This window comes from Chlamydotis macqueenii, chromosome 1 (genome assembly GCF_036417535.1).
Source record: "Chlamydotis macqueenii isolate bChlMac1 chromosome 1, bChlMac1.mat, whole genome shotgun sequence".
In the NCBI taxonomy this organism is placed as follows: Eukaryota; Metazoa; Chordata; class Aves; order Otidiformes; family Otididae; genus Chlamydotis; species Chlamydotis macqueenii.
The window spans coordinates 147027998-147052694 of record NC_141556.1 but is presented as its reverse complement, the minus strand read 5'-3'; the positions used below and the strand labels follow the sequence as shown (position 1 = coordinate 147052694).

Here is a 24697-nt window from a genome sequence, read left to right as displayed (position 1 = left end):
CGGCCCGCAGCCGCCCCTGGCCGCCCCTCACCGGCCACGCGCCGCGGGCGGGGCCGGCAGCGGAGGGGGCGGAGCCGGCAGCGGGGGGGCGGGGCCAGCAGCGGAGGGGGCGGGGCGCCTCTGGCGAAGCGGTTGCGGCGGCTGGCTCCGCCCCGGTTCCATCCCGGGGGATTCCGGGAGGGAGAGGCGAGCGCCTTCCTCTGGGGCAGGGCGGCGCCTGCGCAATCGGGCGAGCGGGGCGGGGAAGCCCGGCCTCCGCCTTGCCATTAGCCGCGGCGGCGTGCGGGCTCCGCCCGGGGCGGGCAGCGGGCGGCCAGGGGGTGGGGGAGAGTTTACCTGCGCGGAGCGGGGCGGCCGCTGGGCAGAGCGAGGCGCGAAGGCGGCGGAGCGGCCTCCTCCTCCTCTTCCTCCCCGCCCCCCCCACCCGCTCCTTTGGTTGGCTTCGGGCCGCGTGGCGGCGGCGGCCGGGCCATGGTGCGGCGAGCCCGGCTGGCGCTGGTGGCGGCGGCGCTGGTGGCGCTGGGAGCGCCGGTGGGTGAGGGGGCGCGGGCGCTGGAGTGGTACACGGCGTGGGTGAGCACGGCCTACGTGGAGCCGCTCAGCAACCGCACGGTGCGGGGCAACACGGAGAGCGGCCGGTACGGCGACAGCTCCCCCAAAGAGAGCGCTCAGGGCCTGGTGGGCATCCCCCGCGGAGCCTCCCCCCGGCACATGGAGGGCTGCGCCGCCGACACCGACTACGACGTGCCGCTGCCTCCCGGCGGCCGCGGGCCCCCCGAGGGTGACCCCCCGCCCTGGATCGCCTTGGTGGCCCGCGGCGGCTGCACCTTCAAGGACAAGGTCACCAACGCGGCGCGGAAGCGGGCGGCCGCCGTGGTCATCTACAACGAGGCCCGCTTCGGCAACAGCACCGTCTCCATGTCCCACCTGGGTGAGCGGGGACGGGGCTGGGCGCTCCCCGCGCCGGCGGAGGGGCTGGGGAGGGAGATTTCGGGGGGGTTGGAGGGGCTGAGAGGGGGATGTGGGGAGAGGAGGGGGCGGCTTTGTCTAACGCCGGTCTGCCTTGGTGTGTGAGGGATAGGGATGGGGGGTGGGGAAGGCAGAAATCACCGTAAAAAAAAAAAAAAAAAAGGTACAAAGGGCCGGCTTTTTGTTTGCTCTTCCTCCAAACCGCGCTGGGGAAACGCCGGGACCAGCTTCTGCTTTCCAAGTCGCAGCCCGGGCGTCAGGGAGAAGATGCGGCGAAGCCACCGAGACGGGTGGCCGTGTAACCGGCTGCGGTCAGAGGCGTTGGGGAGGGATAAGGGGACACTGTTTAATTTAAAGCTGCCCTTTTTTTTTGCTGTGTACCACCCGGCAGAACAGCTGCAGGGGTGACGGGTAGGCTGCTTTCCGCAGGCCTTGCGGAAACACGCCAGGTACCCTGAAGATGCCTTTGGAGGCATAACTGTAGGTATCTGAAGATAGCTTTTGGTACAGGTTTTATTGTAATAGCTTTATCGTCCTCTCCCTGCGCAGGTCTGTAGGGGATGGGAGAGAGACACAAGCATCAGGTAATTCTTAAATGCTTGTGAATGCAGTAGGAAAGCTGAAGCCTTCAGGAGGATGTTGACTTGGCTTGTCTGAGCGTGCTCATGGTCTGTAGCCTGCAGAAGGGATCTGTGATTTTTGCCGAGATAAGAACCCAGATGTTCTGTTACTGCAGAATCTGTTTGGGTTATGACACTGAAGTCTTGCTTTTATTTTTCCTTGATTTTTATGAGCATGGTGACATCAAAGGAGAAAAAAAAAAACCTCAGAAGGAGAGAAGACCCTCAAAGCTCTGCTATAAAATCTGTTTGCATTTGTAGACTTCTGAGGAAATAGAAGGTCTTCAGAGGAGGATACAAAGACAAAGCAAATGAAGTAAAAAAAAAAAATAATGCTGCAAATGTGTATTTTACATGATCCTGGTACAATGAGTTTGATAATGCCCAGGCCATCGTTTCTGGTTGTGAGGAAGGGGAAGCCCAGGGACTTGTTTACAGTAGAACTGTAATGTGTTTCTAAAGGAAACCAATTTACTTTCTTTATAATGAGCTGAAAATCTCAGTTAGGGAGCTGTTGCTTCATAGCACATATGATATATCGAGTGGAAAACAAGTCTTTCTTCTTGGAGTACCAAGTGGCACCAACTTGGAGATCGGAACCGTGATTACCATTCCTGTTAGCCTGCTGCTTGCTTGGGTAGATCAGCCTGGCCCACCTCTTGTGTTCTTAATCCACTGTGAAAATGATGGTGGGATTTTTATCCCATGTGTCAATTACAGTACTCTGGGTAATAATTCTTTCCTCTTTACCAGCTGTCAGGTTTTTTTTTCTTGATAACACTCTGTATTGGCCTATCAGTACAAATTTTTTTTTTCCTCCTTGTGGGAATTTTCCCATGTTCTTCTACATGTCCTGTCTTAGCCTCTCATAAATGTTATTTTTTCTTTTGTGGAATCTCTTCCTCCTTTTCTCATCTTGCTTATTTTATAAAATTTTTATTACTTCCTCTTTTCTGCTGTCATGTCTGTGCTGCAGAAGACCTGCTTGGCCTTATGCTTAGGTTTGGACTTGCTAGTGTAGTTACATGTATTGGTGGTATAAAGAGAAGTGCTCACCTGACTGCTGCTCTTAAACTGGCAGAATGTTGCTGATAAAAGCTCTACTTGTGTAAAGAGTGTGATTTACTGTAGTGTATATACAAGAGTACCTTTGTACTTATTTATACTGACTTTGCAAATGTTGGTTGGACCTTAGGATGGTTTGCATGGGGCAGGAATATAACAATATATCACAGCTTAATCACTGGCTCTGCTAGAGTCAGAAATCGTTGTTTCATGGTCGAAACTTTCAAACATGTAGATGTTTAATTTTTTCTGTGCACTTTGGGAATACAGGGAAGAATTACTGTGTTTTAAATCTTGGATTTTTTGAAGGGGCAGGGGGAGAGTATGAAAGACAAGCAAGGAAGAACGTGGAAGGTAAAGCTGTATTTTACAGGATCCAAGTTTGCAATTTCTGTGAAGTGATTTGTGAACTGACACATGAGGAAACAAACCCTGCTTCTGGGAGGAGTGCTGAGAATAAATACTCTGGGAAACTTGCAGGGCTGTAACTAAGGAGTGGAGTTATATGCATAAGGAACATCCACTTACTGGATTTGCAATTAGTGGCACTGAAGATGGCGTGAGATGGAACAGTGGTTGTGGCTGATAGAGGCGCAGCCTGAATTACATGAGAGTGATAAGCACATAACTTTTCTGATCTCAGTTTCATCTTATCATTCCCTTCTGAAGAACTTGGCCTCTGAACTTTTTATGGGGGGGTGTGTGTGATGCGTGTGCTGCTGTTGGGTTTTTTGGTGTTTTTAGACATACTGCAGCTTGAGTAAAAGGAGATTCCTGATTAGGCAAAGAAATTATTTGCTCTAGCTGGTGTCAAAGCATTTGATAAAGGACAAATATTCCAAATACTCTGCAGTTTAGATATATTTCATGGGTACTTTCTGAGCAGTAGGGATTTTAATTAAAGCTTTGGAACATGAGAGTCAAGAGCTTGAATGTGTAGCTTTGCAGTCCTGTCCCTTCTTCCAAAATAAGGTTCTTCAAATGTGACTCTACCAACATGTCTCATGTTTTTCAGGCCTTTGCTCTCTGCCTGAATTATGTTGTTCAAAATGCTGGATGACTTCCCTCCTTGAGAGAAATAATGGTGAAACAAAGTCACATGTGACCCAGGAGGTTTTCTTCCAGTGGAAGATACTCAGTTTACCCAAAAGATTCAAGGAGTTATACGTCAGCTACTGAATCTGAGTAGTATAAACTCAAACTTCAGTTTTACAGGAGCATAGACTTTGCAGGCAGTCTTAACTGTTCATTTTTGGTGGTGATTTGGAACTTAATATAACACAGAGGCTTCAAAATCTTTTCCAAGACCAAAATGAATATTGTGTGTAAGTATTAGCTGGGAGTCGGTTCGAGTGGAGTCTGGAGTGGCAAGATGTGGAGTATTGTGTAGAGCAGACTAAGAGTTAGAGGCCCAGTGCTGCTAGAAGTTAGGGGGAGGCAGAGGTGTATTGCAGTGGAAAGAAAAAAAAAGTCTTCTGTTTCTTTTTTTTTCTTGTTAAGCTTAATGTTCGGCATCCAGCCATCTCTGAATCCCCTCTCAAGGCAGGATTTGGTGATCATAGAATCATAGAATGGTTAGGGTTGGAAGGGACCTTCAAAGGTCATCTAGTCCAACCGCCCTGCAAGGAGCAGGGACATCCCCGTGATCCTGATGAGAATGTAAGTTTGATACCTTGAAGGCTATGGAATAAAGTATGGCTGTGCTTAACACACAGAGGGAAGGGAGGACTGGCTACAGTAGTTTGAGATAGGTCTGGAGTGGAGCTTTGGTACATGGTTTGTGGATTTAAGGGAAGCTTGAATGAATTACTCTGGCTACATAAATAAAATGGTCTTTCATTTGATGCAGCTTTGCCAAAATACCCTCAACCAGTTCTTTCCTTCATTGTCCTGCGTGTTGTTTTTTTTTATGCAGGTCTATTGAGTGAAACAGATGCAAACAACTTTGTACTTGTGATTCTATAAGCTCTTGCTAGCTCCAAAGTGGCAGTCAGGGTTATTTTGACATGTAGTTCAGCTCTTTGCTATGTTGCTTTCTGCCCTAACTGCATAACTTCTGTATTACTGACGCTTTCTAAGGAAAGCTTCTGGTACTGCACTACTGAAAGGACAGAACTGAAGTCAGTGCCTCGCTTAACTCAGACAGTTAAATGTATGAAGTTGGGCTGCTATGTTCTTCTGAAGAAGCAGGAGTAACTTCAAAGTGCTTATATCCGTTTCATATGTAAGAATGCGTATGTGTTGGTAATCCATGTGGAAAGAGGAACATGTACCAGTGTTGACTGCATGGCTACTTGACTCTTCTGGTTGCGCATCCTCTTTCTTGAGGCAAGTGAGAACAGAACACGCACCAGGGATTTAGTGAGATGAGGTTGGGGTAGATGATTGAGACAAAGCTTGTCATTGGATTGTTAGTGTACTGTTGCACATTTCGTAAAAGACTAGAGACATTCATTTGGACCAGGAGCTATAGAGAACATTCAGTGTTAATTGTGACTATATTTGTAGGGTGCCTATACTTAAATAGACCTAAGCATTGACCTCAGACATTTTTACCAAGGTGCTCAAACTCGGAGAGCTTTCTGGTGTTTCTCATGAGGACAGAAACTGGAGTATGTCTGCAATTGGTGTCCTAATGATAGAAAATTACCTTTGTTGTCTGTAGGCATGAATGGGAATAGATGTGATAATTTGGGATGCCTGGAATCAAGATCTGTATCTGTACTACTTTTTCCTGATCTGGAGAGTGCTGTTTTCCTTTTGCAAGAGAAGACTAGCAGTAAAACTGACCTTGGCACACTGTCAGGAAGCATACCTTCATCTTCTGAGTTACACATTTGCCCTCCTTTCCAGGTATCCTAAGGATCTGCCAGCTCTCAGTGCTTTATTTGGATGATAATGTTTAAAAAAAAGCACATACCAGATTTCAAATCTAGCTGATTCCACTGAAGCACCAATCAAACCTAGAAAAGAAAACAAGTTTACTCTAGCAGAGTTAAAAAAATGTAGTTATTTATTGCGAAATCAGAAAGTTATGGAAAGGTAAAGTCAACAAAACATGCTCTCAGTATACACGTGTATGTGGCACTTGGAGTTTTTATAAACGTGGTTTGAGGTCTCTGAGTTGTGTTGCAGTTGCAGGGGCTGATGGAATGACTCAACACCATTCAGTCTTTGAATAATGTGTTTCAGAACAGAAGTCTAAAATTAGTAAGGAATGAGTTAAAGCCCTTAGTCTTACAGGCTGCTCAGGGCAACTGCTTCTCTGAGACTGCTCTTGTTCCTTTTGTAATAGTGGATAGCAATTATTTTCTTTTTCTTTCTCTCCTTCTATCTTGTGACCTTCAAGGCCATCATGTCTACTTGCATGTATTTTTAATGGCAGGTTCATCACCAAGTCTTTAAAACTGTTAAAATGCTTTTAATGGACATTTGTTTAAAAATGTGCGGCATACTTGTGTTAGTTCTAAAACTAGAAGGTGTCACAGTGTCTAGCAGCCATTGCACAAAAGTATCCTGACTTCCATTTCAAGGAAATAGCTGGCTGATAGTTGGACATGCTAGTGACAAAACAGAGAAAGGCATTGCTGATTGCTGTGGGGTTTTTAAATACTTCTTTGTTAGAAATCATGCAGAGAACTAGATGGCAGGATTAAAGTAACTCAAGATTTTGGGACTGAGGAGTAAACCTTTATTGATTGAAAAATCCAGACTTCCTCTGATCTTAAAACTTTTTCTTCCCCAAGTCTGAATTGAAACCACATAAATTTTTCAAACACTACTGTACTGTTCACTAGCTGTCCTTAGGCACCTTTCCTGTTATTTGTAACTCTAACAGTTGATTAAGGACATAAGACCTAATCGACTGATTGAGGTATTTGGATAACAGTTCTCAGCAGTGTGAGATAAATTTCTACTTTCATACATTCTTTTGCTAACTCACTGTGGGGTTGTGCAGGGTCAGAAAGCAAGAAGTGTTTCATGCACTCTCCTCTCTGAGATTCATGAGTCTCTGGTAATGCTCTCATGCTGGTTCAGAGAGGAGAATAATATTAATTAACCAATTCGTAGTATGCTTGGACTCAGGGTGTCACATAGATCAGCACGTTGTGGTGAGCCCAACTAATGAGCGGAGCGGAGCTGCTTGTGGATTTGTCCTTTTGTCTTCAGCTTTGCTGCTTTGTGCCTTGTAATGCACCCACTGAGCAAGGCAACACGTGCGGGGAGCTGGGCGCGTGCTGCTGGCGAGCCAAGTGGGGTGCCTGAGGGGAGGCACAAGTTGGGCCTTTCTCCAGTAGCGTCTTTTTCTTTGTCTCTCTGCACCATCCTGAGAACTTTCAGAAACATAACCCTGTTTGGAAAAACTACTTTCTTGCTGGGCCTGCATCTGGCAGACGGGTAGAGTGGTTCTTACAGTAGGTGACCAGAAAAGTAGGATGGTTGCGTCAGGTGAAGCTGAAAAAGGGTAACTGGCATTGAGATAGGAGGCTTATTCAACTAGTAACTGGAACCTTTAGTGTTTCATCCACAGCAGACTGTCTGCATCTTACAGAGGGAGGAGCTCCTATATACGGAAGTGAAACTTCTGCAAATTCCCCTTCGCATGGTAGCGGAGTGGCTAGGTTGACAAGGTGTCACAGTCAGAACTGTCTCAACTAAAGGAGTTTGTTTTAAATATTTCAGGCAAATAACCCTGTCTTGGTAGGAAGAGAGGTGAATGAGTCTGGAGTGCTGCTTTGAGTTTTGAAAATCTCTGCTTGATGTAATGTTGTAAATTAGGCAACTATTTCTTTTGATGTAGCTTCTTGATAGTGAATCTAAGACAGCCAGGAGAGAAAAAGGCTTTAAGACTTCAGTGGGAGGTCTTGTTGCAGGTAGGTAATCTTGTGAATTTAAGAAGGTAGATGTCACATTACAGCTTTACCTTTCCAGCTAGGAAAACCCCTCTTCTTTCTTCTTGCTCTACTTTGTCTCTGAATCAAGGTTAGTTTCACTTTTTCTCAGAGGTAGGAGTGCCAAGTAAGCTATAAAGCCATGATGTATCAAGGGTGTATAGCAGTGCTGGTATGCACAAAGTAAGAACTATTTAAATAAAAATAGCATAGACCAGTGAAAAGGTGACATTTTGAACAAGCACACTTGTTTGTAATTTATTTTGTAGAGCTTAGATTAGATCTTTCTGAGACAATTCTGGAGATGCTTCCAGATAAAATGGAATAAAACTAGTCCTAGAGGATCTTTGATTTCTGCTGGTTGTCTTGACAGTATCTTACTGGTTTTGGTGGCAGTATGGTGCTTAAAGGGTTTTTTGTGGTGGTTTTTTTTTGTCTTTTTAATTGGGTGATTTTTTATTTAATATAGATTGAGTGCTTTTGAGTTCTAATATAATATAAATCCCTTTTGTTCCATGCTCCCAAAAGAGTCCCAAAGTATTTCTTGACAAGTCCTTGTTGTGAGTCTCCTTACATTTTGAATATTTAGTATTGAAGAATCTTTAAGTATTTCAATGTTTAATGTAATTTAATATTAAAAATTTGAGTATTTTTCTCTTTTTGTTCACATGTCCAGTGTAATTGTGCTATAGATTCAAGCTTAATTGAATGTGTCTCTCTTCATGGTATTTGCATGGTCTCCAGCTGCAGCTAAAATTCTCACACTGACAAAGAAAAGGCCAGCTGTTACTGAGTCGCATGTTAGAACTTCAGCAACATCAAGATGAGATGCGTATAACTTGCCTGGGTTTTTTTGCATGACATCCACATCCCATCTCACTATGTGGAATGGGGACTATAGGAACTTGAACAGTAAAGATGTTTATGTTTATCTTGTGTTAGAGAGTTTCATAAAGTAATTAAAGAGTTCTTTACTAGTAAACTTTGTATCAAGTCTGCTATGCCTGGAAAAAAACTCAAAACATCAAAGGTTTTTCTATAACTTTGCTTGCTGATGTTAACTGAAGAGCTTGGTATGCACAAAGTAAGAACTATTTAAATAAGAATAGCATAGACCATTAAACCTGAATGCCTGAATTTTTACTGTGACAATTGACTTTTTTTTTTTCTTTTTTTACCCTCCAACAGGAACAGGAAATACAGTGGTGATAATGGTTGGCTATCCAAAAGGAATAGAGATACTGGAGCCCGTACGAAGAGGGATTCCAGTAAAAATGACTATTGTTGTTGGCACGCGACATGTGCAGGAGTATATTAGTGGTCAGTCCGTTGTGTTTGTAGCTATTGCCTTCATCACCATGATGATTATATCACTTGCTTGGCTCATATTTTACTATATACAACGTTTCCTGTATACAGGATCACAGTTTGGAAACCAGGTAATTGGAAACGATGATGCCTTAGAGTATTTACCATCTTCTCTTGTCAAATCAGTTGCCTAACTTTGCTTGTTTATTGAAGTGTTCTTGAAGATCTGTGCCGCCTTGCTACTTCACTATCTGTGAATGCTGGTTATTAATGGCTAGTGAGGCTAATAAGCAGTTTGCTAATTGGCATCACAAGTTTGGCTAGTTGTAATTACTAGATGCCCGTATGAAGTTGTGGGAAATGTATTTAGCCACGTGTCAACAACTGAGTAAAGGCAGCTTCACGTGTAATTTGTCACCTGACTTAACTTCTTTCCTTTTGACATGAAAAATTATCTTAATTCTTCAGTAATTTTCATTCTGAAAGTACTAATTTCTCTAATAAGAATTCTTTTCTAATGGAGAGAGACCATGGTATTTTTTTTTTCTTAACACCCGAAAGTAATTAGGTCTAAAATCTTAGTTCTAAAGCTTTATGAAAACTGCTTTTGATACTTGTAATCCTACTACTCCACTGTAGAGTGCTGAACGGCAGCAGACTTGAAGGAACATGCGTTGTGCAATTCAGCTTCTTTGGACTGTGTGAAGTGCTGAGAGTGGTGGGAGTACTGGGAAGACCAGGGAGGAATAACTTTGATCCTTAATTTGCCCCTTCCAAATGCCTCTTGTTCCTGGATAGGTTAAAAAAAAAAAGTCAGCTTTACTTTTTTTCCCCTGAGAGAACTACTTCATCATAGAATAATTTAGATTGGAAGGGATCTCTGGAGGCCTTCTGGTTCAAACCCCACACTCAAGAGAGCAACTTACATGGAGTTGTTGAGGACCTAGTCCATCTGAGTTATTTTAAAATATCTTAAGATGGCACTTCCTTGTGCTTTTCAACTCTTGCAGATAGGTTAGATTCCTTCCATGGTCGTCATCAGCTCTACCACAGTTCTCTACTAACAGTGAAAAAGAAAGTTGCACTTGTTTTTCTTTGCAAGCAGTTTTTTTTTTTTCCTATCCACAGTTCAGAACAACAACAAAAAAATATTTCAAATGACTGCTTCTCATGTGGACTTCCCCCGCCTTCTGTTTGAACATGTGGATTCTAGCTTTGCCGGGGGAGGGAAGGGAATTTTTGTTTGCCTTTAGGAGACTAAGCTCTGAATAGGACTTAGAGGACTCTTCTAAGACAAAAAGTTGTCTTTTCAGTAGCTGAGGATAACAGATGGGACCCCTGTATTGGTTCAACTTGCAGTCTACTTGAAATGTTGCTTCTCTAGAATCTTTTTTGTTAATTTTTTAACTCTTAGAACTTAACATCCTGAGAATATTTTCAAGAAAACAAAAATGTTGAGTATTTCTAGAAAAGGGAGTGTATTTTTGAGTTGTAATAGTTGTTTGTTTAAGAAAGTTGCTTCTTCCTGTTACGTTGGCTTTTGGATAGTTCACACTAAGGGAAGTTAAAATGCTTTATAAATAGTTTTAAGAGCATTTTTTTAGGTTGAATGCAATGTTTCCCAGAAATACGTACCACAAACTCTTAATAGATTTTGCCACTGGGCTTGTAATCAACGCTTCTTAAATGAGACTGTGTAGTATTAGAAGGTCATGCCTCTTTCTTTAATTCTCCTTTTAAAACAGCCATTGAAAAGAAAAATTCATAAAACTATGCAAAGTTTGAAAATGCTGTGAATGTCTTGTTCAAGATATATCATTAGAAGTCCAAAGAATTTTGGAAATGAAAAGTCACTTTTTTAACCCAAATGTTAGCTTGGCTTATTGACTCCAGTATAATTAAAACTCGGGAATTAAGCATACAGTTCTCTAAAGCGGGTTACTGTGTAGCAGCTAAGTGAAGGTGATGACAATTATCTTAAGATTTATCGTAACATCAGTTTAGCAGTAAATCTTTAGAAGATCTCCTTGCTACTGGAGATGGAACAGGACTGTGCAAAAAGCCCTGAGCTGATATAGAAGGTGGAATAGACTGCTGCTGCTTGTTGGCTGTTTCTGGGAGGACTTTCAGACTAACTTCTTTTAATATCACTAAAAAAAAAAAAAATTCCAAATTTCAATACTATAAGGTTGTAAAAAGGATATAAGTCATTGTAATTGTCATTACAGAGGAAAGCTGCCGTTACTTTTCTTTTTTTATTCCTTTATTATATTTCATCAGTGAGAATTGCTGCTGGACAGATGAACATCTGTTAATGGGGAATGTTTAGTTTCTCAATTTCTAGCAGTAGCTAGCACTTTGTCTTTGGATACAGTACTGCTTTCTTTTCTTGCCTCCCCTCTAAGCATAATTAGGACTGTTACTGTACAGAAGTCCAGTATGGTGTCTTGTGTCTGTTAAGCCTTTCTTGTCATCTCCTTTGTATAATGTGTCCTTTCAGTGCAAAGCTTTGTATAATGTGTGAGACAGTGTTTAGCTGAGGGGAAGCATTAATAGCTGCAAGCAGCCTTTTGACCTGGTGGCCAGCTGTAGGCTGCCCGGCAGGATTCCACCTTCTCTCAAGCTTGTGCAAAACCTTCTGCTTGCTCATGGACTTGCTGAACTAGAAGGTCTGGTTATATGACTGTTGTTTCAGCTCTGATTGCCTCTAAAGCCTATATTAGTTTCAATTTTCCTGTGCGGGAGGGCTCTTAATGCAGGCAGTCACGATATGAGTCTGCGTATGTCAACTTGGTCTGCGTAGTTCTGCACCGGTTGAGTTCATTGTAAGAGCACTAGGCTTACAGATAATGTTTGCCGCTGTGCCCCAAGAATGTAAAACTTGCAGTTCTTCAACATCTGCTGGCTGGAAGTATTTTGTAAACAAATGAATTAGCCAGAGATTATTTTTTTTTTTTAGATGCATTCAGAAGACTTAGTAATCCACATGGAAAGTATTTAAAAGCTTTGAAATGGAACTCTTAAAACTAACTTGTGTACTAATACTTGGAATCTTTTTTCAAGGGACATAGGAAAGAAACCAAGAAAGCAATCAGCCAGCTTCAGCTGCATACTGTGAAACGTGGTGAAAAGGTAATTCAGTGGCTCTGGTTATTGCTGTATGATTTAAAAACTGTTGTAATGTCTTTATAGAATTTAAAGCTAAAATTCTCACAACATAATTGCAGTGTGACTTCCATTTTTAGGCTCATTTTAGGACCTTTGCTTAGAAGGCAGAATTCGAGTTTGACTCTCCAATTTTGAACTGCTTATGTAATGTAAGGCTGTTTTGTTGCAAGTAATATCTAGTTATACAGAATGTTGCCGGAGACTAAAGGGCTGATACTGTGAAGATGAGTAAACACTAATTCAGCACTTGAAAACATCAACAAGTGGATTGCAAGATACTTCTTAGGACCTATTGATTGTGCAGTTCTTGCAGCTGATGTAATGTTTTTGTTTTCTTAAAAGAAGATCCATCTTTTTATTGATCATAAGACTTTAGAAATCTGAAATGCTTTAAAAAATGAAACACTTGTTTCATCTTTTGACATACAGTACATGAAGGAGCTATATAAACTTAGCTGAAGCATAATTTTCTTTAAAAGTACACTTCTTTTACGTTTACATTAGTACATTAAAATAAAGCTATCCTAAAAATTAAAACAGCTTTCAAAAAGTTAGCCTAAACAGCATACAGCCTAAACTCATATCTATTAAAATAACTGAAGGAGAAATAGCCAAGGTTTTGAGAGAAAGTATTATTTTATTCAGGGTTTCGGGCAGTTCTGATCCTAGGTGCTAAATTACCTTCTGACTAGACTTCTGCTACTACATAGGCATTTTTTCCCCCAACCCTTATTTGTCTTATTTTATAAGTTTTTACTTAAGGACTGATCTCTTCAGAGATTAAAAACAAGGATTAGTTTTTTAATCCATGAATAAGGTGAGAAAGGACATTTATGTGTTAGAACTTTAAAAGCTGTGGTTCAACAGAAGCTGTTCAACTCAGGTCACACGCTACAGAGTATGTCCTTCACTTAGTAAATTGGTTTTGAAATGAAAAAAAAAAAAAACCCAAAACTCTTTGAAGTTGCCTCTTTTCTTCTTATGCATTCAGCATGTTTAAGTAGCATTTTACGAGTATTTGTTACTTTTACTTTTTGATGGAATTTAGAATATAATTAATCTATTTCAAGGTGTGAACAGAGGGCTGTTCATACTTCCGCTCATACAATGGTGAGATCAGAGATCAAGAAAGATGGAATTGAACCAAAATTTGTGTAAAGCAATATCAAAGCATAACATCAGCATAGGAAGAAATGGATGTAAAAGGGTCATGATGAAACCTATGGTGAGAACCACAAGGAAGCTGTTAACTGCTTTTAAGTTGATGTTCGGTAAACCTCTAAAGAGATTTGTATTGTGAGATTTTTACAGTGTACCAGGTAGTTCCTTCCCATCGATATACTCAAATAAAATGGGGAAAATTTAAGCTGTTATGCAGTATGCTGGTTGTAACTATGAATGCCATGTTAGTTAAGCAAAGTAGAATGAGATTAGGTTAAAATCTCTCTATTAAAATAGTTTTTTTCTGGTTGGTAGATCATGTCTTCTAATTTGATTTGAATCAGCCTGCTATCAGCAAATTTATGTAACTTACTGATGCAGAGGTACTTTGATGAACTAATGTAAATTTATCTGGAAATACAGTCCCATCTACTCTGTAAATGTAAATTTTTCTTTAAATATTTCCCCTCAGCCATCATGATTAAAAGAGTATATTTCTTTTATTGTGACACAGTACAGTCTTTCATTATCGCTTCAATTGGGGTTGAGGTATTTAACTAAAAATAGGTCAATATTTTAAAACTGTATTTGCTATCGTGTAGATCTTTCCTGAGAAGCTTATGCGATTACTGTAAAATGGACACTCATTTGAGTATGTGCTACATATGGTGTGGTTAGGTTTTGCTTCTTGTACAGAATAAAAAATATTTATTATAGAATAAGTACTTATCTTAACTTTGCTTATGTAAAAAAAAACCTTTAAGTTGATTTACTTGGGAATTTAAGGCATTAATTATGTAAACTGATAACATAAAAGGTGGGAAAAACTTGCCTTGAACTTGAAAGTTTGCTTACAGTACTAATTCATTTGAGTGCTTGTGGTAATGAAATCGAAGTACTTCAGTAAGCAGTAAACACTAAATACTTATTTTGTGGGAGATGAAAGGGAAGAAGTTGACCTACTGTCTGTTCTTCTAATACTTATGTTTTATACAACCCCATTAACATTGAACTATTTCTCTTGCATCTGGAGATATCCACCATATTTGCACTGCAACCTTGACTTTGTGAAGGTATTAAGACCTGTTAGGAAAGATATTTAACCCTTGGAGAGAAACAAATTGAGATGGGGAAATACTGCATTTTGACTGTCTCTCTGGTGTGAGCTTGAAGAGGGGTTTTAAAAAACCATCCCAAGTTTCATACTTCTGTTCTCTTCTAGCTACCGAGGGATATCTGCTAGGATGTGGTAGAAAAAAAAGTGGGGAAGGAGGGGCTTGCAGTATTCAACCTCAAGAATCTCTTCCTGCTTAAGCACTTGAAAGTCTTTGGGACCATCAATTAAGAATTAGATTGTGCACTGTCATCTGTGATCTATTTCAAAAATTCTTCATTTTATAGTTGTTTAAAACTGGAATTTTATTATGCTCCAATGAGCAAAGCCAATGTTTAAGACTTAACAAATTACTTAAGGTACCATGGTAGCTATTTAAATTAGAAAATCAAGGTTTGGCTGCTTTTAGTGTTTGGTATCATCCGATCAAGTCACCTCTGATGGAATCTTGAAGTAAACGAGAGAGATATTTTTATTTGCTAAACCATTCTACACATTTTACATTCTGTGAAGCTAGCTATTACACAAAGCTTGTTCTGTAATGGACTATGGCTGTAATGCATTTAAATGTGTTGTCATCTTTAGGGTTTAGATGTTGATGTGGAAAACTGTGCTGTGTGCATTGAGAACTATAAACTGAGAGACACTGTCCGAATTCTGCCATGCAAGTAAGTTGTCATCGTTATTTCTTCCTCTTTAGCATGTCTTCACTAAGAAATATGTGATGAGCTTTCTGGAAACTTTTGAAAGTCTGGCAGAGCTCAAGCTGTGCCATTTGTGTGGCCTGTGACATGTTGAAGGGCACTGGGAGACCATGTAGGACTTCGTATCTATGCAGGAAAAAGGAGCAATTGAGAGAAGTGTAGGAGTGAAGTAAGAACTGTATGCTGTTGAACTGGTAACTCTGTGGTGTCCTTGGGTTTAGTAAGATCTCTTATTTCAGAAAGCTAGTGTGAAAGAAGATGCTTCTAGAACTATCTCTGTCCCAGTAAATTAAGCAGTACCTAGTTGTCAAGATTATAAAGGAATGGGTTTGTTTTTTTTTTCTTAATGTAGTAACTTGCACATTCTTTGAAGGAACAGTGTGTGGCTTTCATGATAAGTTCTAAAGGGCATTTCTTTTCTTTAGGCATATCTTCCACAGAACATGCATTGACCCTTGGCTTTTGGACCACCGAACTTGTCCAATGTGTAAACTAGATGTTATCAAAGCTCTGGGATACTGGGTATGTTGCGCACTTACTTTAATCTTTAAGGTAGAAGTACGATGCAGGAGGCAAGACTTCATGTAACTGTTCAGAATGAAAACAGTTATAACTTGACGAGACTGAAGAAGCTGGGCAAAGATGCAAGAGTAATTGAGTGAAAACCAGAAAAATAAGGGAATTTTATGGGTAAGAGCTTAAACAGTGTATAGAGCAGCTTATGAATCCTCTGTGTACTCTTCTGTGATAACCAATTTTTTCTGTCTCCAGCTGATGATAGTAAGGAAGTTGAAACTGAGGTGAGGCAATTTGCCTAAGCTGCAAAAATATAACTTAATTCAATAGATCTGGAGCATATATTTATCTTGAGAACTGAAATTCAAAGGAAGAAATTACAGTTTTTCCATATTGAGTGTTTGTATACTCCCACATATGCCCAGTGTTTTATCCCTGTAGATGAGCCACTACTTAGAACCGTCCTAAAGACACTCAGCAGAAATTGGTTAAGTAGAGAAAATGATGTGCTCTCATTTCTTTCTGACAGCACCAGAAAAGAGAGATGAAGACACATGCGGTAGGTTACTTGGTCACTGTTGATAAGTAGTCTTGAGTTCCGCTAAAATGCCATAGGCATGAATGTACTACTTTTCTATTGATCTACAGAGCAGAAAATAGGGGTGTTCCTTGGTTTCAGGGACCTTCCTTTCATAGACTAGCATTTTGAGTAGCTTTTCTCTTATTTAATTGCAGAGACTTAGAATATCTATGGAAGACTTTCATGCATTTTTTGTTTTGTCAAAGGTGACAATATTCTTGCTATGTAATATATATACCAGATTGTGGCACTTCTGTGCGTTAAATCAGACTTCACCCAAGACTTGCAATCTTTTTGTCATGTGAAATAGCTATTATTACGTTAATATGGTTATGCTAGCAGCTTATTTTTTGCTCATTTTCAATTCTTGGAGTTGATGTAACTTGTGTTATATGTGAAAGGCTATATTTTTTTTTTTACACAGCCTGAAAACTGAAGTACTAGAACCTTCAGAACACTTCTATTCCTTAAATTCATGCTGTTGCAGAGGACACTGATACCAAGCCTAACCAGGAGGAGTAATACCTCTGCTACTTGTCAGGCAAAATTAATGTTGGAAAGCAGGAAATACAGAAGCCCAGTTCTTTTTTTCTAATGGAATGGGGGAACTGTGTCGTCCTTATGCATCAATCCCTCAAATCCCACTGAAGCTAGTAATGTGAGAAATCATTCAGTATTTTTTTTTCCCCTAGCTTAGTTTTCAGCCTGATACAGGTTAGCCAATCTAGTTTGTAGAGTGTGTGAGGTTTTTTTACTGATGTGAGGGGGAAAAAGTGCGAACAGCAAGGCAACTTCTTTCAGCAGTGTGCTCGTTGAGTTACATAACTGCAGACAAGAATGTGTAGCCTTACAGAAATCCACTGAACCTTCTGCAAAGAGGTTGAAGGCTCAGTTTGGTTTTGTGGAAAACATACTTCAGATGTTTCAAAATTTTTAAAGGCTTGAAGTAGAAAGAAGGCAGTAAGTCCTATTACTTGGCTTTTCTTTTGTAAAGAGCAGGCTTCAGAGGTCTAGTTCTGCACTATGCTATTTCTTAGGAGAAAAAGAACAGCAGTTCAACATGTCTGACTGATTTAGTAGAGCATTGTTGAATCTTGTAGTTTTGGTGCTTATTTAACTGCCTAAGTTTTGGAAACCAAATCATTAATGCCTCCCGCCCACACACATAGCGATTGGTACCACATGTGTCTTAACTTCTGTTCAATTGTAGCAGTTCTATAGCTTATTAAAGTACAGTACGTTACAATATGCTGGTGCTAAAGAAAGAATCAGCCTAGAATTTCTTAAATCTTAAGATTGGCTGTTGTTAATTGTTTGAGGGGGGGAAAGTACTCATCATGAAGCCCACAGAATAGCTACTTGTACTGCAGTATACTTGCTGTGTATAAATAATGTCAGCGTATCAATGGCAGTGGCTTAGTGAAGGTAGTCTGTTTAATTTTAGGAACAGAATTGTGCACGTAGGACTTCTAATTAACTTTCAGAATGGATCAGAAATAGCTCATGCTATACAATAGGTGAAATAAATTCCTTTGCCAGTGCTGCAGATATTTTGTTCCTGCAAAGTGACAAGCCATATTTGCATTTTTGGAACAGACTTAAGGTTAAGCTGGAGGTAGAGGAGAAGGCAGGTTTGTTCTGATGTCAAACGTTTGCTCACCCCAGTTAAAAAAAAAAAAGTCTAAGCTTGGCCAGCTACTGTTGTGAAAAACAGATTTCCACAAACTCATAAAGGATCAATAGTGGAGACTCTGTATGTGGGGAGCCTGCTTCCAGCCGGACTGCAGCAATACTGCTGCTACAGTGTTGAAACACTCCATCCGAAGGGCTGGCTGGGGTTGACTCTTCCTGTTGCTGCTCGTGGCTTTGGGATGGCTTTGAAAAAGTGGCTTTTCTTTTGCTTGGCTTTGTTTCTTTGCAGTCAGACTGTGACATTGAAAGCAGACACTGCTCAACACTGTCCCCATGAGCACATAGATAACGGGGAAAAAAAAAAGGGTTTGTTTCCAATAAGGTGAAGTTACAAAGTGGTAACATGGAGGAATGTTGATGCGTCATGATAGACAAAAGTATCAGTTAAATGTATTTAATTTTGAAGGGGGACCCTGAAGATGTACTTGAAGTTCCAATACCTGAATCGATAAGTGGCAGCGTTTCAGTCGGAAGTCTGAGTATCGTTTTGCAAGATGATGACAGAAATGAAGTAAGCGAATTGTCAGCTTCTTCCACTAATGAATCTGTATTGCAGTGTACGAGTTTAAAAGAGGACGCAGGTGAAACCACAGCATTACTTGGTGAGTAATAATTTACTTTGTCACTTGACAATCCTTAATGCCAGTCATTGTGTTAGAAGAAGCCATTTTCTACGTGATGTTAGCAATGTTAGTATTCCAGTGCGGACCAGACTGAGTAGTGCCACTTACTACTGATGTTCCAAAAATACAAGCAGATAGATTTTGAGAGAATTCTACTGAGCTGGAGAAAACTGGTCTTGAGGGGGGGAGGAGGGGGAAGATGTAAACAGTGTCTTAAGAGGATTACTTACACAGAGAATTTTGAGAACCTTAGGTATAAATGAATATGACATTTGTTGCCAGAGTTTGGATTATTGTCACAGATAAAATGTATTAGAATGGTAAACCAACAGTTTTTCTTCTAATTCCTGGCTTCTAGATGTGGATGTCAGTAATAACCGGCATGGAGAACATCTATCTAATGGAAATTCCCACTGAACTGCTTCATGGAAGATATCTTGAATAGACTGTTGAAGAACTATTATTTTTTATTTAATTAGTATGGACTTTTGTCTAGTTAATGGAAAAAATAACAATGTAAATTATTTTACCTTCCAAACTTTTCTAGCTGGTGTTCCAAAAGGGCTAATAACTAAGAATTTTATACACAGGAGGATTTTATAAAATCTCCTCTGGATGTCTCATCCTAAAACAAGATGCAATAACCCTTTTTCTGTAAGTGTTGTTACAATGTCATTGTGTTCCAGAGGGCTGTAACAAAGATGAAGACTAGGCAGTGAAAACAATGTAGGGTGTCTAACGGATAAATATTTTGGATGCACTATTTACATTCGGTATGTACACATGAGAACACTTACAAGACTACAACTATAAAAATGTTCTGAAAGTTCTGATCTGTTGTAATTGGAGATGGATATTCTTAGAAAAGACACAATCTAACCTTGAAGGAATCAAATAACTTAATGGATATGTTGCATATCCTTATTTGTGATGAAAAAATTGCTAGTTGCAACTTTCCTGACATATAACAAATACTAATTTGATCTTGTAATGTGTTCTACTGGGAGTGGATGCTGAGAGAAAAGGAGACTTTCTCCATCTTGCTAGCCTTTATTCTGAATTTGGCAGTAATAGTTTGTGCTAGCTGGTCTTCTCGTGCTGAGCATGTAGACTTATTTAGGTATATGCACACTGGTTACCTCTTTCAGTCTTAAACTCAGTAGAACAGAGGTAAAGGGCTAATATGGCTAAAATATATTTATTAGTCTATTTATAAGAGTTTACTTAATTCCTTCTTAGTCCTGCTCCCATCCTGTCCCACTTCCTTATGTACAATGAAACTGTTTCTTGGGATCTACGAAGTTTGGTTTTGTTTCTTTATCTTCCTTTGCATAGAGATGCTGGAATTCTTCTTTTGGGTATTCCACCTTAGGAGTTTTGACTGGGTTTGCCATTAGCTTTTATTCCTTTCTTTTAGATTAGCAGTATTGTGCCTTATAGTAAAACACTTAAGAAACCTGAAGCATCTGAGAGTAAATATAAACCCTGGCATCTCCCATTATGACCTCTTATTAAAATATTTATATACTGTAAGTGGTATAAGGAATTGTTAAACTGTTTTGTAAACAAATATGTATATTTAAAACACTACTTATTAAGAGTGTTAAGTGAATTGTTTAGGATTTTAGCATTGTCATGTTATAAATAATATGATACATTCCTCCGTTTTCGTTTGTAAAGCTGTTACTACAGGTTGCTTAAAACAGTGTCTCTTACTAGACGTTTGTTTTAGAATGCATTTTGTTTTTAAAATGTATATTTGGAATGTTTTTAAGAAAATATGCAATTCTTTTTCTAACTTATATTGAGCTTCAACAGAAGCAATAACTTTTTTGATTTTAGACTGAATGTTCCAGAAGCAACAGAGGTTTCAGCTAGGGAAATATAATCTGACTTTCTATTTTGCAGAGCAGATGTTTCACTCTAAATTTCCCTAAATATTCCTACTAATGCCTACTTAAAAAAAAAAAAAAAATCCGCCTCTTCCCTGTAGGAGTGTAACTTTTAGGTTTACTGGAAAATTGTCAGGTTGTAGTTCTGATGTCACCAGCAGGTGCAAGTTTTTGTGATGCCTTTATCTTACAAGAAGCACATAAGAATGGAATATGACTGACCAACCATCTCCAAAACTGAACAAATAAAAGCAACCCACAACAAAACCAAACAACGTATAGGGACATTTATGTCCCCAAAAGAAGCTTATCAACACTTCCAGAACTGCCTTTTAAACTGTCTCTTCAATATTAAAATCTAAGTCTTCTCCCTCTTCCTTAACACAAAACTGAACATTGATGTAGTAAACGTTGAGAGGGTTTAAGCTCTAGCTCAAGAAGGAACCAAAAGGCGTTATCAAGAGAAGTCTCGTCAGTCTGTGGATTGTGTCTTGCTGATACCTGCAGCGCAATATTCATGCTGGAGAGGAGAAATGTGGTAAGTACTTCAGCTTTTATGTAATACCTGTGAAACCAAAAGCTTTTCTGAAGATCAATGCTGAGATCTGGCAGAGGCTGGAAGAAAAGATGAAGAACCTGCAAATTGAAAAGTGTGCTTATAAAATAAGAAGTGTAAGTAATACTCCTGACTTAAAAAAATGTCAGAGTAGAAAGATTCCTGGAGTATGTTTCTAATGCTGGCATTGTACCTGTTTTGTTTCAACCTTTCACAAGTGTAGTTCCAGTTGAATTTGTTTCAGTTGAATTGGTTTGCGCATAGTTCATCTTTGATATAGTTAGGTCTGGTTAGGCCAGCTGTGCTGCTGAGGAATGATGACAATAAAAGGCCGAATTGCAGTGCCTCCAGCAAGCAGTTTGCTCTCTTTGGAAGCACAATGACAAAAATCCTCCGAAGCGAATCATTGGTCTGACCTCAGTCAAAAAGCTGACATGCATTAGCAAAAAGAGTGCTAGCATAAAAAGTACAGGACCTACTCTTACAGCTCTTCTAATATGTAACTTTTAAACAGGTGTAGGCAACTATAGGTAATGCAGGTTCCCGGACTTTGCTGATCTGGGCCTACCATGTTGGATCAAACTGGTATTTCTAGTTTTTAGCACTTTACCTACCAAAAGCCTATATGAAGGTCAGAAACGACGAGTCTTTTTTCCCCCTGCTATGAATGTTTTTGCAGGATAGGTGCCTTGTTGACTCCCTTCCCTACCATTTAGAGAATCTTTAATCTGCCTCTTCTGCTTAGGCTAAGTCCTGCCTTATGTGGGAGTTGATGCTCTATGTTGTGGGTTCCTTCTGCCCCCCGCCCCGATTTCTTTCTCTTCTTATCTGCACTGTTTTCATAAAACTTGCGGGAACTTGTCTCAGAGCCCTCTGTCCCTTTGTCAGATTTTGCTATCATCAGGTAGAGGGTTTCTTGCTAGAGGCATTCATATGTGGTGTGATTGTACAAAGCTAAAGCACAGTGCCCACATGAAGTAGACAGCGCTCTGATGGTGATGCTGAATAAATCCCTTGGGGAGGAAAATCCCTAGCAGGATTTGTAGACCAGGTTTGGTTAGTATTTTGTTCATTGGTACGGCTTCATTAGTTCTGTTATTACTGTTAGGGAGAAAATTTGTAAAGTTCAAGTGATTTTTAAGAAGGAGCTATGAACATGTCAAAATGGACTGGTGTTTAAAGTGAAAACTGGAGGCCTCTTTTTCTTTAGAAATTTTAGTTCATTAATCATAGCCTACAGATGCCAAATTGGAAAAAAAAAATTTGAAAGTAAAGAACTGTTTAAACTAGCTTAAGCTTTCAGATTTGACAGCAAGCAAAAATGAACTGTAGATATTTCAGATCTAAATGCATGTTAATAGTGAGTTTAATTACCTGCAGTACCAATTTAACTAGAAAATTTGGATTTTCTTTTATTGATGACCCCTAAATTGGATTCTTCTTTGGCTCTAAGCAAGGCTTGGAGGAGATTCTTTGCATGTATTGGGGAAGTTTGATTAGGTAGCAGTAACTCCTTCTCCCTACCTCTCGCCCCCTCCCTGAGTATGTGAATATAGTCCAGTAACCTGTTGCCAGTGATTAGTGCTAGATGCTGGAGGTATGCCAGGGGAGTTGTAGGATAACTTAACTACAGTGAGAATGCTTTTAATCCATGCCGACTTAATAAATTGGGCACCAGTATATTCCTGCCAAAGCTGGGCTGTTACACTTTGGGAATTCCAGTCCTGTGCCAGGGTGTAACTGGCACGGAGAAACGCCACTGCAACCACTCTGTCAAACATGCAAAGACTTATTTTTCTATCACTTCTTGAGTCAGGAGTGGTTGTCCCAGTTTTCTGCCTGGCCTGTTAAGCTTTCTCTGAAACTCACCAGTAGTAGTTGTACAGAGAGGAGCCCAGCAAGCGTGTAGCAATGGTTACCCCACTTCTTGCGCCCTGTGGTTCCGAGGATGTCCGAGGCACAGGCAGTATCTGCTCTTGCAGGTTTTGATAAGCTTGATCATAAGCAAAAGCTGGTGGTTTTACATAATGATGGCAACAGATAAGACACAACAGGTTGGGCTGATAATTTAGCTGCCCCATAAAAGCAGACTTTACATGTCTAGACGTGCGACTACTGTTAGCAATACCAACTGTACTTTGAAGTATACACCAGTAGGTTAAGAATAGCATTCTGAAGTTGTGGAGTATTTTTTTCAGTTGTTGCCACAATGTGTAATAGATATGTTTGTTACACATCAGCATCCCAAGTGTGCAGTCAAACTGGGAACTCATGCTCAACAGAGCCTTTAGCACCCTGAATCAAGCCAGTAATGATATTGTGATGATGGTTTGCTGGGTGTTCGGGTGGGGTTTTTGTTTGCTTTTGTGAATTTATTTCTTTGTTTTTCTTTTTTTTTTTAATCCAGTTGTGGAGGTTGCATGTGTAGCTTTTCATTTGTTTGATTTTCAGCACTTGGCATTGAATGTAGTGTTTCTGTGCTGGATGAGGATGCAGAGATCAGCAAGAATGTCCTGACTCTGCAGCTCTACAAAGAGAGGTGGAACTGAAATCTAGTAGAGGCGTCAGCTAGCAAAATCTCCTTGGGTTAACCTGGAGGGAATGGGGTTCTTGGTGTTGGCTGCTGGGTGAATCAGATTGGCAGCTTGACAAGAATCTGTTCTCTGTATGTCTCCCTTCAGCCACCCAGCTGGGTGGGACTTCACACAGTGGCTTGGGCTCATTTAATAGCTTGCTGTTACAAGAAGAGATAAGAGTGGTCCTTTCTGGTTTCCTTTTCTGCTCTACTTTGCTCTAGCTCACATTCAGATTAAGAGTGTGTGATAAACTAATCCAGCTTAAGTGGCAGAACCTAAATCTATCAGAGCTGCATTTTGACAAGCTAGGAAACTGAATATCCTTCCTGTGCAAGTGGCTGAGTTTTAGAGCTGGGCTAAGGGGATGAGGAGTTGGGGTGGAGGAGGGAAGAGAAGACTCTCCCCTTGGGTAAGATGAAGAGATGCAGTTTTATAATAGGGCCATGGTGAATTAAAATTCCTGAAATGGAAGATGCAGGGTGCTTTTTTTTTTTTTTTTTTTTTTTTTTTTTTAAGCCAGAGTGGCTGTAAAAATTGTAACATGTCTTCTGTCCTTGAAACTGATCCTTACTAGATGTTTTCTTTTCTCTCATAGGTGATATGTCAAGATTTGGAAATTGGAATTGTAGAGCAAACATGCACAAATCGAGCTGAAGGCTCTTGCTTTTGTTCAGTATGGGTCCTGATCTCTCTCCTCAGATATCCTGCTGTATTGCAAAACTTGATTTGAGAAAGTTTTAAAAATAGAATGTCTCTATAATTGCATGTGTTTTTGTGAAGAATGCATTGCCTGGAAACTGTCCATTATACTTCCATTGGACCTGAAGCTACTTTTCACCATCTGAAACATGGTAACAATACTGCACTTTTAAATGACCATATCCTTCTTAATTCCGAAGAGCAAAATAATTTTAGTTTCCATCACTTTGTTAGTCTGAAGCTGAAGTCCAAAACTTTGGAGCCAGTTCCTTCTACTATAAATGTAACTGCAGAGAACTGTTTGAACGTGCTAGTCAGTCAACAACTATTCACAATCTACTGTCTTTTATGGTAACCTTGTACTAACTTGGTTGCATTGTTTGGATTAAGCATTGGGCTGTCTTTTCCATTGTGTATGTACAACTGTAAGAATGTCGAGTTATGCATTGTTGTTGTAATTTAATGGCTAAAAGCTCAAATTCCATAATAAATTATACAGACCTTTTAAAAAGCAATGTCTGAGGAGCTGAAGTGTTTTGTTTTCTTTGCTACACTTATGCTA

The 24697-nt window shown here is 40.1% G+C and overlaps 1 protein-coding gene and 1 non-coding gene across 3 annotated transcripts; both read left to right on the top strand.

Moving 5' to 3' along the window:
• Nucleotides 1-393: 393 nt before the first annotated feature.
• Nucleotides 394-24650, top strand: RNF149 (ring finger protein 149). Of its 2 annotated transcripts, XM_086769484.1 has the most exons (9): nt 394-931; nt 8735-8985; nt 11918-11986; nt 14883-14965; nt 15427-15523; nt 16047-16076; nt 18196-18391; nt 18771-20842; nt 24032-24650. In XM_086769484.1, the coding sequence occupies exons 1-8, from the start codon at nt 472-474 to the stop codon at nt 18827-18829; spliced, it is 1245 nt and encodes a 414-aa protein (XP_086625610.1). In that variant the 5' UTR covers nt 394-471; the 3' UTR covers nt 18830-20842; nt 24032-24650. The 2 variants fall into 2 exon arrangements, with proteins under 2 accessions (XP_086625610.1, XP_086625614.1); XM_086769488.1 differs by lacking the exon at nt 16047-16076.
• Nucleotides 21167-21282, top strand: LOC147602308 (small nucleolar RNA SNORD89). The gene has a single exon (XR_015257600.1). It is a non-coding gene; the product is annotated as a small nucleolar RNA SNORD89 (small nucleolar RNA).
• Nucleotides 24651-24697: the final 47 nt, after the last annotated feature.

Excerpts from the sequence above, each read along its gene's own strand:
- RNF149 (XM_086769484.1), top strand. The coding sequence starts at position 472 with ATGGTGCGGCGAGCCCGGCTGGCGCTGGTGGCGGCGGCGCTGGTGGCG. Across the intron at positions 932-8,734 it reads CGTCTCCATGTCCCACCTGG|GAACAGGAAATACAGTGGTG; the intron begins GTGAGCGGGGAC and ends ACCCTCCAACAG. Across the intron at positions 15,524-16,046 it reads TCAAAGCTCTGGGATACTGG|CACCAGAAAAGAGAGATGAA; the intron begins GTATGTTGCGCA and ends TCTTTCTGACAG.